Here is a 14,538-nt window from a genome sequence, read left to right on the forward strand (position 1 = left end):
GCGCTATGACACCAGCGGGGTACGCAGCCGCCAGCTCGCGGGGTGACCCCAGCTGGCTCACCCACTCCACCCGCCATGCGGGTGTGCGCTGCTCTGCGCGGCGCCGCCCCGCCCTGCCGGGGGGCCGCGGCTCCGCGGGCCAATGGACCGCAGCGCGGCCGTGGCCAGCGGTGGGTGCGCCGCTCCGCCCGGCGGAAGGCGCCCTGCGGCCGGGGTCGCGCTCCTCCCCTGCCAGAAGTGACGGTGTTTTCCCCGCCCCGTGCGCCGGAAGCGCCGCTGTTTTCCCTTCCCGGCAGCCGGAAGCCCCGGTGCGCCTGCCGTGCGTCCAGCAGGGCCGGCGGGGCCGGCTGGCGGCGGGGCCGGGGCGCCCCGCGGGCTGGGTGATCGCAACCGCGCCCGGAAGGGAGGGTGGGTGCGCTCCTGCCGCCGTGTCCCCGCAGGCAGGAAGCGGCGGGGCAGGGGTGTGCTGCGGCCCTGCCGCCACCCCGGGCACGGCGGAGCTCGGCCGGGGCGTGAGCAGCAGGAGGCCCAGGAGGAGTAAATCCGCTCCCGTTTCGTGCTTCCCGATCGCGTGTGCGCCTCTCTGCAGGTACAGATGATGTTTGTAGGGTCTGTGGGGTCGGTTTGTGTATACGCGTGTGTGATGGTTCTGGGCACGCAGCTGCTGAAAGCGTAAATGGACTTTAACAGCAGTGCCCGTTTGTGAATGCTGTTAGGCCAAACGTGAGTGAAGAGAAGGTAGTTCTGGGACAGAAGTTGGGATTAGGAGCGGTAGAATAAGATAAAGAGTGGAAAGCTGTATTTCTGTAGAAATCTTTAAAGAGGGCAAGCCTTTCCAGGCTGTGAAACAGACTTCAGGCAAAACAAGCAGACTCGAGTTTTTGTCAATTAGTGCACTTCAATTAGACGCAGAGATTTTCTGTGTGTTTTAGGGAGTGTCTCTTTACCAGCAGCACACCCACATATTATGCCTCCTCACATCTCAGGTAATCCTGTCTTCATTAATACGCGTGTTGAGTTTGTAAACACAGCAAATCCTGCTGTTAGGCTTGTAGGTGGCTCTGTTGGCTCTGTCTCTGTAGGAATACACCAGCAAAACCAGTGAGCTGTGGGGAAGGTGATGTAATGCAGAGAACGCGTCAGGTTTCGGCCTGGAATTTGTACGTGTTCAACCCCTGGGCTAAAAGTCATTCAGAACCATACTTTTGTTTGTTTAAAGATGATCTCAGATTGCAAAGGAATGTGGGTTTTGATAACATTCGTACAAATTATTCTCTCAACAGTTTCCATATGCATGGATGTCACCTGATTCTTCTTACAAGAGTTTAAATCGTGTGTAAACCTACCTTAAACATGAGTGGCTCCAAACCTGATATTCTGTGGGCCCCACACCACGTTGACAGATTTGTTGTGTGCGATTCAGAATTGAGCCTTTATCACATTGACTCTGCTGTAAGTTCAGAACTCAAGGCGGGGTCCTTGCGCTTATCGGAAGAAACGACAGCTACGCTGTTGTCTATAAATTCAGATACACCATATATGAAATGTGTGGCTTGGTATCCAAAGTACGATCCCGAATGCCTCCTTGCTGTTGGACAGGCCAATGGTCGAGTGGTTCTTACTAGCCTCGGTCAAGATCACAACTCAAAATGTAAAGATTTGATAGGTAAAGAGTTTGTTCCCAAACACGCACGGCAATGCAACACCCTCGCGTGGAACCCACTGGATAGTAATTGGCTTGCTGCCGGGTTAGATAAACATCGGGCTGACTTCTCAGTGCTGATCTGGGATATCAGTAGCAAATATGCCCCAGAGACTGCAGTTGCTACAGAGAAAGTAAGACTTTCATCAGGAGATGCAGAAGCAGGACTGGTAGTAACAAAGCCACTATATGAATTAGGTCAGAACGATGCTTGCCTCTCTCTTTGTTGGCTTCCACGGGATCAGAAGCTGCTTTTAGCTGGAATGCATCGAAATCTGGCTATTTTTGATCTGAGAAACACAAGCCAAAAAATATTTGTAAACACCAAGGCTGTCCAGGGAGTGACTGTCGATCCCTATTTCCACGATCGTGTAGCTTCCTTCTATGAAGGTCAGGTTGCCATATGGGATTTAAGAAAGTTTGAAAAGCCTGTTTTGACCTTGACAGAGCAGCCAAAACCCTTAACAAAAGTTGCATGGTGTCCAACAAGAACGGGACTGCTAGCTACTTTAACAAGGGATAGTAATATCATTAGACTGTATGACATGCAGCATACTCCCACCCCTATTGGAGATGAAACTGAGCCAACAATAATTGAAAGAAGTGTCCAGCCATGTGAAAACTACATTGCTTCATTTGCCTGGCATCCCACAAGTCAAAATCGAATGGTAGTAGTGACTCCCAACAGGACTATGTCTGACTTCACAGTTTTTGAAAGAATTTCTCTTGCATGGAGTCCGGTGACCTCCTTAATGTGGGCTTGTGGACGACATTTATATGAGTGTACAGAAGAAGGAAAGGCTAGTTCCTTGGAAAAAGACATAGCAACCAAAATGCGGCTCAGAGCTCTGTCAAGGTATGGTCTTGATACTGAGCAAGTTTGGAGAAATCACCTCCTAGCTGGAAATGAAGATCCTCAGCTGAAATCACTTTGGTACACTCTGCATTATATCCTTTATTTTACAGTAGTTTATGTCCTAAAGAAGTAATACACCTTTGTATGTAAACCAGTTATATGAAATGCATGAAAATCTTTAACTATAATGCAACATCTTGTAAATACTCTGCATGTGTTAATATGATGTGACTTTAAATTATAAAAGAAAAGTTTTTCAAACACTTGGGAAAGAATTAAGCTTCCTATACATGAAAATACTTATGAAGCAGTATACTGAAGATATGGATCAAAAACTTTCAGGAAACAAAGGTCCCTTAGTTTATGCTGGCATTAAATCGATTGTGAAGTCATCTTTGGGTAAGAATGTTCCAACTTTGATAAGTTCTGTTGTAGTATTCTTTCAGAGTGATGCACTCATGGGTTTGCCTTTAAAAATTGTTGAAAGAGGCTATTTAAAAATACAGAAACAAAGTATTTCTGTTTGTGTTTTAATACATGTTAACAGTTTATGTTACAGTAATTTCTGGAATTTTCAGTGTTCTCAGACAGTCAGTAACAATAAAAACAAAGTATCCTTGGAGGTAAATCTTCAACTGAACTATTTCAAATATGTGGATTTTGACTATGGCACTGAAAATTCTTGCTCCCCACTTAACTGTTACATTTTTTGAAGTTCCACACATTGTAGTCACTGTGAATGTACTTACTACATTTGTGTGGCTGTATTTAAATAAGCTGTCTGGACATCCCATGCCTCTCATGCTCAGAGAAGTTTTTATTAGGATAATCTAATATTTGAGTCTTTCATTCTTTATTAATTATGTCTCTTATTAATATTATGCTCCTTGGAGCAAAAAGTAACTCTTCAGTGGTGGGAAAGCTTCTAGCACATTGGTGCTTGCTAAGAAGAGAACTGGTAGAACAGGTGCTCGGCTGTGTCATGTATTTTCAAATTGGACATACTGATAACTCCTGTCAACTGTAACAGGAACTTCCAAAATCTTAGGAGGTAGAGGATGGAAGAAAAGTCTTACTGGGGGATATGTGTCAAGTTTCGATGCATGATTTTTGGCAGATCAAAATAATTTTGTGTATGTTGCTACTTACTGTGGAGTTTTTGGTGGTAAAGTTCTAAAAGATGATACTCAGCTTTATGATGGAAATCAAAGTGTTGTGTTGTCATTGCAATTTAAACTGTAATTTAAGCATAATTTATTTCCCATTTCTAGGAACAACAGAGAACCTCAGGCACAGCAGGAGTGGATCTGATAGACAGGCAGATATTATTCAGTATCTGAGTGAGGAGAGATCCTTGGCTTTGCAGCTTTGTGGGTGGATAAAGAAGGGAACAGACTTAGATGTGGAACCTTTTCTAAATTCATTGGAACAGGAAGGAGACTGGGAGCGAGCTGCTGCTGTAGCACTTTTCAACTTGGACATACGGCGAGCAATACAAATTCTAAATAAAGGAGCTTCCTCGGGAAAAGGTGTGTATTGTGTTTAGTATCTTTTATTTTAGTATTGTAGCACCTTAGTAGATTTTTTTTTTTTGAAAACAGAATTATATACTATGAAAAAATGCCCGTTGTCTTATAGGTACTTGAAATGGTTGTATTGGAGCCTGAGAATCTGACAAATCCTGATATTTCACTCCTCAGACTATCATAAGCCTTACTGTCTAGTTAAAATAGATTGTATGTTTCAATTTCCTACTGATACGTACCACAGAAAGTCTTATACTCAGAAGCAGTGGGATTCTTTTATTTTAATGGAATTTCGTCTTGGCAAGGTGTCATGTATATCTGCTTCTGTTGAACTGTATGCCGCTTGCTGGTGGTACAGCAGCTGTGGAATAACTGAAATATAATACTCAGTCTATGCGGAAAACATTTGATTTTGAGTAATATTTGGTAAAAGTTGCAATGTATGAGGGAAAAGTTAAGATAATGGAGCCAGGAGATGGAGGTATTTTTGTTCTGTTTTCTTGACAGGATTCCTCCTACAACTCCAATTTGCATCTTTGTTCTCATTAAATTTAAAAGACTGTCTTGCCACTGAAGTGGGTAGGTGACACATGAAGGGAGCTGTTAAGGTTCTTTTATTTTTGATATTACCCCTTTTTGGTGGGGGAAGTGTGTGCTTTACATGGGGACAGTTCAGAGTAGAGACACACTGTCTTGTAATTAAAAAAAAACCAAACCCAAAATTAAGCTTTATGGCAGAATTAATATCTAGATGAAATAGATTTGATGTTTTCAGGAAACTTGTTAACTTGAAGCTGCTGTATGCAATCGTCATCCTTCAGCTAGGTCTGTTAAGTGATGGCTACATATACAATCCTATCTTTTCAGTGCTTGTGAATATGAATTATGGTAATGACAATCTTATCATAGTGATACAAACACATTTAGCAGTTCAAAACTATTTCAAAGTGCCAGAACCAGAGTGTTGTTGCTTAAAATATAACTCAGGCTGTCATGCATATGGGCTTGTGTCTTTTAGAGCTGTTCCCTTACCTGAGCAGAGGCATTTAAAGCAGACACTAATAAATGATAGTGTATGCACATTTATTTTAGTTAGTCCTACTATGTTTTGTTTTAGTTTGTCTACTACATTTTGTCTTACTTCTACTACATTCTGTCATCCTGACAGAATGTTCTGTTTCAAACTGATGCCTTCAATTACAGTTTTAATTGTATTTATTTAAGTCCTTAACTTGAATATTGTTTCACTGTTTGTTTTTAATAAATCAGGTGATTTGAACCTTAATGTAGTGGCAATGGCTCTATCAGGCTACACAGATGAGAAGAACTCACTTTGGAGAGAAATGTGCAGTACTTTAAGACTGCAGCTGAACAATCCCTACTTGTGTGCTATGTTTGCTTTCCTGACAAGTGAGTCTGGTTCCTATGATGGTGTTTTGGTGAGTAAATTTCTGTTTGTTAAAAATGCTGTGACTAATAGGTGCCTATGTATGTGTGTGCGCGCACACATATATGTAGGGGAAGTGCTTTATACTCCATGAATTAATTAATTAGAGTGTATTAATTTCTCCTGATGCTGTTGGATAACATTTTTTTTTCTGCTAAACAGCCATATTAGTGAACAAAACATGCATAAGCAGTGAAAATAGTCATATAGCTTACACATTTTTTAGAGGATTTATTGGATCATGGATTTATTGAACTACCAGAAATAGATTATCAAAATAATTTAAGCAGGGGGAAAAGGGGAAGGGAGATTAATAATGGAAATGCACAAAACTGAGTAAGTGCAGGGGATTTTACAGAACTTTGATCAAGCTGTATATGCATTGGATTGTATTTTTACTTGTTTACTGCTTAAAATAATTTCGCTGTGTTGAAACAGTAAACAGAATAGTTTCACATCTTCTGAACTTGGTATAAAATTGCCATGTGAAGAACAAACTAAATCTTTAATTAAGAGATACTTTGAGCCTTTGGAGGAGTAACATACTTGATCCTTGGTTAAAGAACAACAGAAATACTGGATTCCATAGGAATTATTTAGGTCAAGGGAGGACTCCTGTAATGCAGCAGGGGTGATTGGCCTAAACCTGTTGAAAACAAAGTTGTCATATGATATGATGCTTTTAGGGTATTTAATAAAAAAAAAAAAAAAAAAAAAAAAGTTAAGAAACCCAAAGGAGAGAAACTTGAGTTTTTTTCTCTTCAAGAGAGAATGTTCTGGTTCTCTGGATTTTAGGTAATAATTTTATAGTTGTTTTTTATTGATGAATTGCAAACTGACAGATTACAAGATGGATTGTTTTTTGGGGGTTTTTTGTTTGTTTTTGTTTGGTTTTTATTTTGGTTTTATTTTTTACTTCAGTGAGACCTGTTGAAGTTTGCATAAAAAAAGATTTTGGCAAGCATATCTCCTTGTTTTGGCATGTCAATCACAGTTTCTATTCTGAGAACATCAGGAGGGAAAACATGGGCACAGCAAAGTACCAGAATTTTATCTACTCAAGGATTTTTTCTTTTTCCCCATTCAGTGTCACTTCTAGTAAAAGGATTAAAAACCAGAAAGTAAATATTATTGCATTTCTGCACCTTGAGTGCCAGTGTTCTTGTAAGAAATCCACATTCTGGGTGTTTGGAATTAGTTTTCAGTTGTTTGGGTTTGGTTGTTTTTTGTTTTGGTTTTTTTTGTTTGTTTAATAACTTTTAGTTGTGATTTTTAGAAAGGAATTGGTGGTTAGGCTAGTTACTTTGTAAATATGGTGACTGAAGGTTTGTTTTCCTTCCCTCTGTGACTTGGTGAGAGTCTTGGCTATATGTGCTAGAAAGCTCTAAGTCCAGCTCTACATGACCTGCAAAGTTTCTTTTTTTAGAGTTTCATTAACCTCGCAGGATGTGTTGTACCAGGTTTTCCTGCCGTTTGAGCAGATTATTCCTGTAGCTAGTCTTGCTCTGATACCTGTATCCGAGTATCAATGATTAATCTCATACTTAGTGTTTGCTTTCTTCAGATGTGCCGTTTTCTTTGTACATAAGTAATTTCATAGTATTAGCTATAAAACAGTGCAAATGTTCTGACTTTTACAAACAATGTATTGACAAGGTGGAAACTTGCGTGTGATGGTAGTATTTCTGTGTTTCTCTTCAAAGTATGAAAATAACGTAGCTGTACGAGACAGAGTGGCATTTGCTTGCAAGTTCCTCAATGATGCTCAGGTAAGTTTGTGGTTGCACATTTAAGCAACTGTTAGGCTGGGCTTTATTTAGAGGCAGAAGAAACTCTGGGGTGGAGGGGTGAACAGTGGAAGCAATGAGTCATGAGTGATTTGTCTCATTGCAGTAGGTTATAGTCTGGTCTTTGGTTTGTACCTTCAGCTTGTTTTTTGTTGTTGTTTTTCTTGTTTGTTTGGGTTTTTTATTAGTATTCATGACATGCTGGTTTGTTAAATGCTGTTGCATTACCTTTATGTCTGTTTTTCTTGAGAGTATTTGTACTTACTCAGTGCTTATTTCCAGATGTTTACATTCGAATTAAGGCTTGGCTTTACAGCAGGAATGTTTTCTTTTAAATTCACTGAAGTATTTAAATACATAACCTCCCTCTTTGCTCTTCCTATCAGGAGGTTTAAAGTTTGTTGATAAATACTTGAATTCTTGCAATATGGTGGATATAGCCATATAACTTTTTCTGTGTAACGTCCAGCAAGCAACATGGTCTGTTGGCAGCTGACACTCTTAAAGAAATCTATTCAAATCATGAAAGTTTTGTCATATGCCAACATAAGACAAAGGTTAGGAAAGGAGTTAGGAAAGGCTGAATAGATGGCAAAAGTTAAGTAAATTTTCTGTTTTATAGCTGAACAGGTTTATTGAAAAGCTGACGAATGAAATGAAAGATGCTGGGAATTTGGAGGGAATACTGTTAACAGGGCTGACAAAAGATGGAGTTGACTTGATGGAAAGTTACGTTGACAGAACTGGCGATGTCCAAACAGCAAGCTATTGCATGCTACAGGTTAGTGTTTCACTCAGATCTTTATAGAGGAGAATTAAACATAGTTTCTTTAGCAGTATAGTACTGCATCTTGGGACAATATATGTCATGCCTGTTTTGTGGAATCATCTGAGACAATCGGTGTTAACTATGAATATGTATCTTCACTCTCTCTGGTTGAGATAGCCTGAGGCGATAGTAGGGGAAAGAGGCAAAAAGAAAACATAGCCCTTTTCACAAGCTGAAAGGGCTACCATTCCCCGGCTTATTGCTGATGTATCTCCAGAGAGGTTCGTTATTCTTTTTTTGCTTCCAGGATTTTGACAGAGAACTGAGGTGAGTCTTTTTATTTGTCTGTAGACATTGGGTTTTTTTATGATGGACTTGTCTTGGTCCTTACAGTTGCAGCTATTGCCAACACTGTGTTTAACTGCATATATAATCATAACAATGATATAGACTGTGTTATGTGACAGCATTTTGTAATGCTTCATTTGACAGACACAAGTTTTTAGGAGGACCTGGCAGCGCAAGTACTTTCAACCAGAGGCAGACTGGAGAAAAAAACTATCAAACTTGTGTTACAGTTTAACAGAGAATTAATCTTTTTCTAGACAAATTATGCTGTATTATTTCTCATATCTTGTAGTAAAGCTTTGTAAATCACTTTGTAAAGCCTTTTTCAAAAGTGAATAATACGTATTGTGTATCTTCAGCCTGTCTGACACTTTTCCCTGCCTGCTTTAGGGTTCTCCGTCAGAAGTACTAAAGGATGAGAGGGTTCAGTACTGGATTGAGAACTACAGGAATCTTTTAGATGCTTGGAGATTTTGGCATAAACGTGCAGAATTTGATATCCATAGGAGTAAGCTGGATCCCAGTTCAAAACCTTTAGCCCAGGTAAATATAATTCTTGTGTGAAGTATGACCAGAAAGGAAGGTGTCCTGGTCCTTCTGTAGAAAAAAGTTGCTGGCTGCACATTGGCTTTCATGAGGATTCATGTGCAAAAGAAAGATTTCAACTAAGGCTGCTCTAAAAAAGTAGCTGAGCTGTGGGTTGGGGTTTTTTGTTTTGTTTTTCCCAAATTTTTATTTTTTTTTTTTTAACTGTTGATAACTGTTTTGACAGAGAGTGCAGAAATATAGTAAAAAAAAATCTACATTTATTCATATCTAATCTAGGAAATCAGTTCCTCCCTTTTTTTTTCTTTAGCCTTTTTTCTTCCAAGTAACAGATTGTCTTTCGGAAACTGAAACTTCTCAACGCTTTTTTTTCTGAGAAAACTGTTTGGGTTTTTTCCCTCCCATGTTGAAAAACAAAGTCAGAGATGATTCATCCAGCTGAATTCAGCAATAGGGTGAGGACGGTGTTGAAACCAGGGAATTGAATCAAGAACTAGTTCAAATTGGCTCTATTTTAATTGAGGTGAACCTCAAAGCTATTTTGAAGCTCTCGAACCCTAAACTAAAAGTGAACAGCAGCAACTTTCGTTATCAGTTCTGAACATGAGCTAAACCAAAAACTAACGCCCTGTCCAAATGCTATCTACTTAACGTCTGGTGGCATTTTTAGCCAATGTGCTCTTACCACAGCACCTTCTGCTCTGTCATGTCTGCTAAGTGTGTGCACTACAAGCCTGAGGGCCCAAGGGTTTCTGAGGAAGGCTATTTTTGAATTCATGTATCCATCACAGCTGTTTAAGGAGAGCTGCATACATGCTGCTCCAAGCAGGAGGGAGTAGAGTTTACTCCTCCTTCCTTATGTGATCAACATAAATAGCCCCTAAGGAGTTTAAAACATGCTGCATGGTATTAAGTCACAACTTGTGGCATAAGGTATGCAGAGAAAGATTATTAGGAAATTCCTCATGTTGGAGACTGGTCATAGAGTGGGTCACCTGACTATAAGGAGGGAGAGACCAGATTTAATTATGCAGTAATTAGAGTAAACTTAGTTTCTTTCATGACTGTAGATACAGCTTTTTATTATCTTAACTAATACCTTTCCAAGTGGTCATAATTCTGCATGTTTTCATGTGCTTTTGGGGTAAGTGAACATCAATAAGGCCTACTTCTCAGAACTGCGTGGCACATCTCTAAGCCAAGATGTTAGGGACTCTTTCACAAGTTGCCTTGGCTTTCCAGGCCACTCTCTAGAATATCTGGTAAATAAGTGTTTGCTAGCTTGAACGAATTCACTCATAGGTGTAGCAAAAGTGGAACCAAACAAAAAAATTAATGGGTTTTTGTTCTCTTTAGGTGTTTGTGAGTTGCAATTTCTGTGGAAAATCAATCTCTTACAGCTGTTCAGCTATTCCTCACCAGGGACGAGGTTTCAGCCAATACGGAGTTAGTGGTTCACCAACAAAGTCAAAAGTTACAAGCTGTCCTGGTTGCCGTAAACCCCTTCCTCGCTGTGCACTTTGCTTGATAAATATGGGAACACCAGTTTCAAGCTGTCCAGGTATGACTCAGTGGATTTGAGTTAATAAGCTGGAGTACTTGTTAGAGGCCTAATCGGCAGTTCCCATTGGAAGATCTTCAGTTGCACTTTTTTCTTTCTATCTGTATTCATTCTGTAAATATTCATTTGAGGCAGGAAGACCATAATTGAAAACTTGTTTACATCCTGTCTGATTTTATGATGAAACCTATGTCTCAGTTCTTTGGTGTCAGACAGCATGCACAGTTACTGGGTTCTGACAGTTTTCCCAGTGAGATTGTCAGTGAAATTCCATGGTTAGACAGAAGAAAAGATGCAGGTATTGTGGTGGTCATATTGTGGTGGTATTGTGAGCTTCAGAACTGTAAGAAACGGGAAGTGTGTTTTCTTGAGATGAATTGTAGGGATACTACAGAAATTATGGAATGTAAATGAATTGACTTTTAGCTGGAAGAGAGGATAAATTTAATGTGCTATACTTTCTGTCACTAAGTATGAAAGAACAGATGGATCATGCTGTCACAGCTAAGAAATACTATGTCTAGAAAGAATCTTTTGGTTCTAAATGTCTTGGCCTCAGCATTATACAAGGTGTAAATGGAACTGATTTTGTTCGTATTTGTTACAGAGCCATGAGATTCTGTGCAGTTGTCATTTATTTATGTATTTCTTCTCGTTCTTTCACTGATCTGTTATGACTTCTATATTGTCGTCCCAATTCATAACTTGGATTTTGTTGATTTGTCTAAAGCAAACATTTCATGTGCAGTGAAACAGGCCTATAATTCAGTGGAACATAATCATTGAAACATAAATCACTGTTGAAAGAGATTCTGTCTGTAAAATTTGTTCAGCAGGCAAGTTTAGCATGCCTCTAAGATGTGAAACAACAGCTCGGCAATGCAGTTCTTTTTTTGGCATTCCAACAGTTCTTAACTTTACTGACTTCTCTTTTACTGAATTGTCTGGCTCTTTTCAGGCCACTTCTTCACATAATGTTGCTAATTTCAGATTTATTCTAATAGTGTTACAGGGACTGAAATGTAAACGAAGCATAATGATTCACGAGCGTGTTTGTGGGGGTGGGTTTGCTTCTGCACAGGAGGATCCAAGTCAGATGAAAAAGTGGATCTCAGCAAAGACAAGAAATTAGCCCAGTTCAACAACTGGTTTACTTGGTGTCACAACTGTAGGCACGGTGGACATGCTGGGCACATGCTTAGCTGGTTCAGGTAAGTTGACGTTAAAATCTTCCTTCACATGTGTACGCTGCACTGAGCAAGACGTGCCTCCTTTGCCGTATCTGGTTTAGAACATATGCAAAACTTCACTATGATGCTGAGTTTTTCTGAGCTACAATTAAGTATGTGTCCCTGCACATACTTAATTGTATAGATTACAAAATTATTGTTAGTTTTATTTTACCTGTTTTTTCTTTTTTCTACTATTGCTATCTAGGGACCATACCGAGTGCCCGGTTTCTGCCTGCTCTTGTAAGTGTATGCAGCTGGATACAACAGGGAATCTCATTCCAGCAGAGACTGTCCAGGCATAAATATTGCTTGAAAATGTGAGGCTTTCTTGTGGATCTCCATCATAGCCCAAGCATATATTTTATGACAAAGGTCACTTACTGACTGTGAAAAAATAAATTGCTATCAGGTTGGTAAAATGCTGTGTGTATGACTGTGCTTGGTAGAGACAGGTATTCCTGAAATGAGCTTCTGGGTGTAGTACGTGGTCCTTGTTCAGAGGATTGAAGCAGTCCAGTTCAAAAGCACTCCTGGAATTGTGGACTCTTTGGATTTCCTGAAATCCAAAGAACTTTTAATAAAAAGATTTTCAGAGTAGTGCCGTTCGGCCCTTGTGGGTTTTTTCCCAAACAGAACAGTGTTTATACGCTGTGAAAGTGGGCCTTCAAAATAAACACCTCAAAAGTGTTCTTCAGAAGATGCAAAGTGACTCTTCATTGTTTGATCACACTTTCTTATATGCAAATGATAGTTTCCTTGAAAGTTCTTTCAAAGTGCCACTGTTAATTGTATTCTAAAGATTTATTTTAAAGATAAATCAATTTCTTTCTGCTCCCACGTTTTGTTAATAGTAAAGCAGCATGTTTGCAGTTCAAGGTCTTATTTAATTTACCTACATACCTAGCTGATGTGAATTTTAATGCTAAAGAATTGGGGGTTTGTCTCCTAGTGATGTCTGTCCTAGAGAAGAGTTCACTGAAAAGTCATATGTCTGTTTCAGTGCAGAGTGCAGGTAAACTATGGGAGGTTTCATTTGATTAATTTTTAATGTAGTACTGTGAAGATCTGAAATCTCAAGGACTGGAAACTTGTAAATATTTAAGTTTTAAACTACATGCTGAATTTTGCCTACAGACATATTTAAGGACTTTTGAATAGTCAGCATTTCCCGGTACTTCTGAAATACGCTGGGAAGTGTGAAATGAACCTATATAAATCCTGCTTCTGGTCACTAGCAGACACCAATCTGCTCCCTAAAGGCTGCACAATTTTAGGTCATTGAACCGAAGTAGTTCTAGATGTTACCAGCTGGAATTAGGGTTATTTATTAACTTGAGAGGCAATGCTATTTTGCTAATACTGTGCTAGGAGCTGATCGGTATTGTTGTCCTTGATTTTACAGGCAACAAAATTCACGCAAATTAGGGAAAAAAACCTGTTTTAAGGTATGTGATAATAACATCAGTTTACATGGTGTGTGTTTATTTACTGGTAGAAACAGTATATGAGTTACTTAACACTTGCGTGCTATGAAATATTAAATGGAATGCTAGCAATAAACTGGTACTGTATTGCCAGGACTGTGAAAATGGGTGTTTTAAAAGAGAATATATTGTAATACACCACTAGTTTGAAGTGCTCTAGTGTAGTTGCCACAAGATAGAACGTAGAAGCATTTTCTGTAGCTGTACACGATTCCATTCAGGGCTTTGGGTTGCGTTTTCTGGTTTAGTGCTAATGTTGTAATACATCTGCTACGTTTATTCTGATCTAAAATTGTTGCCTAGGTGACAAAGATCTTTTTAAAGTTAAAATCTAAGAGGTACTTGGTATTTGTAGGCATGGGAGAGGAGCTACTTTTTTTCTTGTTAGAATATTTATTTCTCTTTCCAGTATTTTTGCACACTTCATGTTGCTGTTGAAGAGCTCTTCAAAATGTTCTCCATTTATAAATGTAACCTGGGGTTTACTGTATGATACCCTATTTATATGAATACAGGCAATAAAACGTTTGCTTTATGGAAATGAGGGTTTGTAAGTGTCAAGGATATGTTTTTATTCCTCTTAGGAAGAACATTTAGTAAATTTTCCTGATATTTCCATGTCCAGATGAACACAACTATTAACATTGTCTCATTTTCTTACGTAAAGAAAACTCATTTGTAATGTTTTCAACTTGACTATACCTGTTTGTGTCAAATTCTGTCATTTCATTAAACTAGGTGCTTACTTTGATACTTGGCATGTCTTTGAAATGTTCTGGATTATCAGTGTGTCCACATTCTAGCACAGTATAACTGTCAGTTTTGGCTGTTGTAATTGGGCTCTCAGACAAGTAATTCCACTATTTACAAAGTAAATGGTGTATGTTTTTTAATTATTAGATCTTTTTTTTTTTCCTGGTTTTGCTTTTACATTAATAAAGCTGTGATTTTGGGGGTGATCCGTTGTCTTCTAACACAAATGATCGCTACAGACATTTTATTAGCTGCAATTACTTTTACATTTTTACTGTTTTCTGATGTTTGCTTAACTCTCAGAGTTAACTAGGTGAAAGTGGCCTTGCATGCTAACATGGTTTGACACTATGGTTCATGCTGGTTACATTTCTTCATTTTAATTTCATTATATGCTCCAGCCTTGCTTCCCTTCCCTGATTAAGCACAAGCACTTCCTCATTTTATGCAAAGGATGCTTGCATGTGAGCACAACAGGAGTAGTACATGTGTCCGTGCCCGAGCGAGGACAGTGGAGCAGTCCTGGT

General features: G+C 39.2%; 1 protein-coding gene across 4 annotated transcripts in view; it reads left to right on the forward strand.

Annotated features, from left to right (window-relative positions):
- The first annotated feature begins 246 nt into the window (after nt 1–246).
- Nucleotides 247–14,538, forward strand: part of MIOS (meiosis regulator for oocyte development) — a 30,267-nt gene continuing 15,975 nt past the window's right edge. Inside the window, exons 1-11 of one of the 4 annotated variants that reach the window (XM_030511851.1) lie at nt 247–589; nt 1,284–2,650; nt 2,859–2,957; nt 3,830–4,087; nt 5,354–5,523; nt 7,235–7,300; nt 7,941–8,099; nt 8,826–8,978; nt 10,338–10,542; nt 11,624–11,753; nt 11,980–14,232. In XM_030511851.1, coding sequence (XP_030367711.1) covers nt 1,354–2,650; nt 2,859–2,957; nt 3,830–4,087; nt 5,354–5,523; nt 7,235–7,300; nt 7,941–8,099; nt 8,826–8,978; nt 10,338–10,542; nt 11,624–11,753; nt 11,980–12,076 — 2,634 coding nt within the window. In that variant the 5' untranslated portion in view covers nt 247–589; nt 1,284–1,353 and the 3' untranslated portion in view covers nt 12,077–14,232. The other 3 variants (XM_030511861.1, XM_030511869.1, XM_030511878.1) reach the window with 3 other exon arrangements.

Source organism: Strigops habroptila, chromosome 1, assembly GCF_004027225.2.
Source record: "Strigops habroptila isolate Jane chromosome 1, bStrHab1.2.pri, whole genome shotgun sequence".
Taxonomy (NCBI): domain Eukaryota; kingdom Metazoa; phylum Chordata; class Aves; order Psittaciformes; family Psittacidae; genus Strigops; species Strigops habroptila.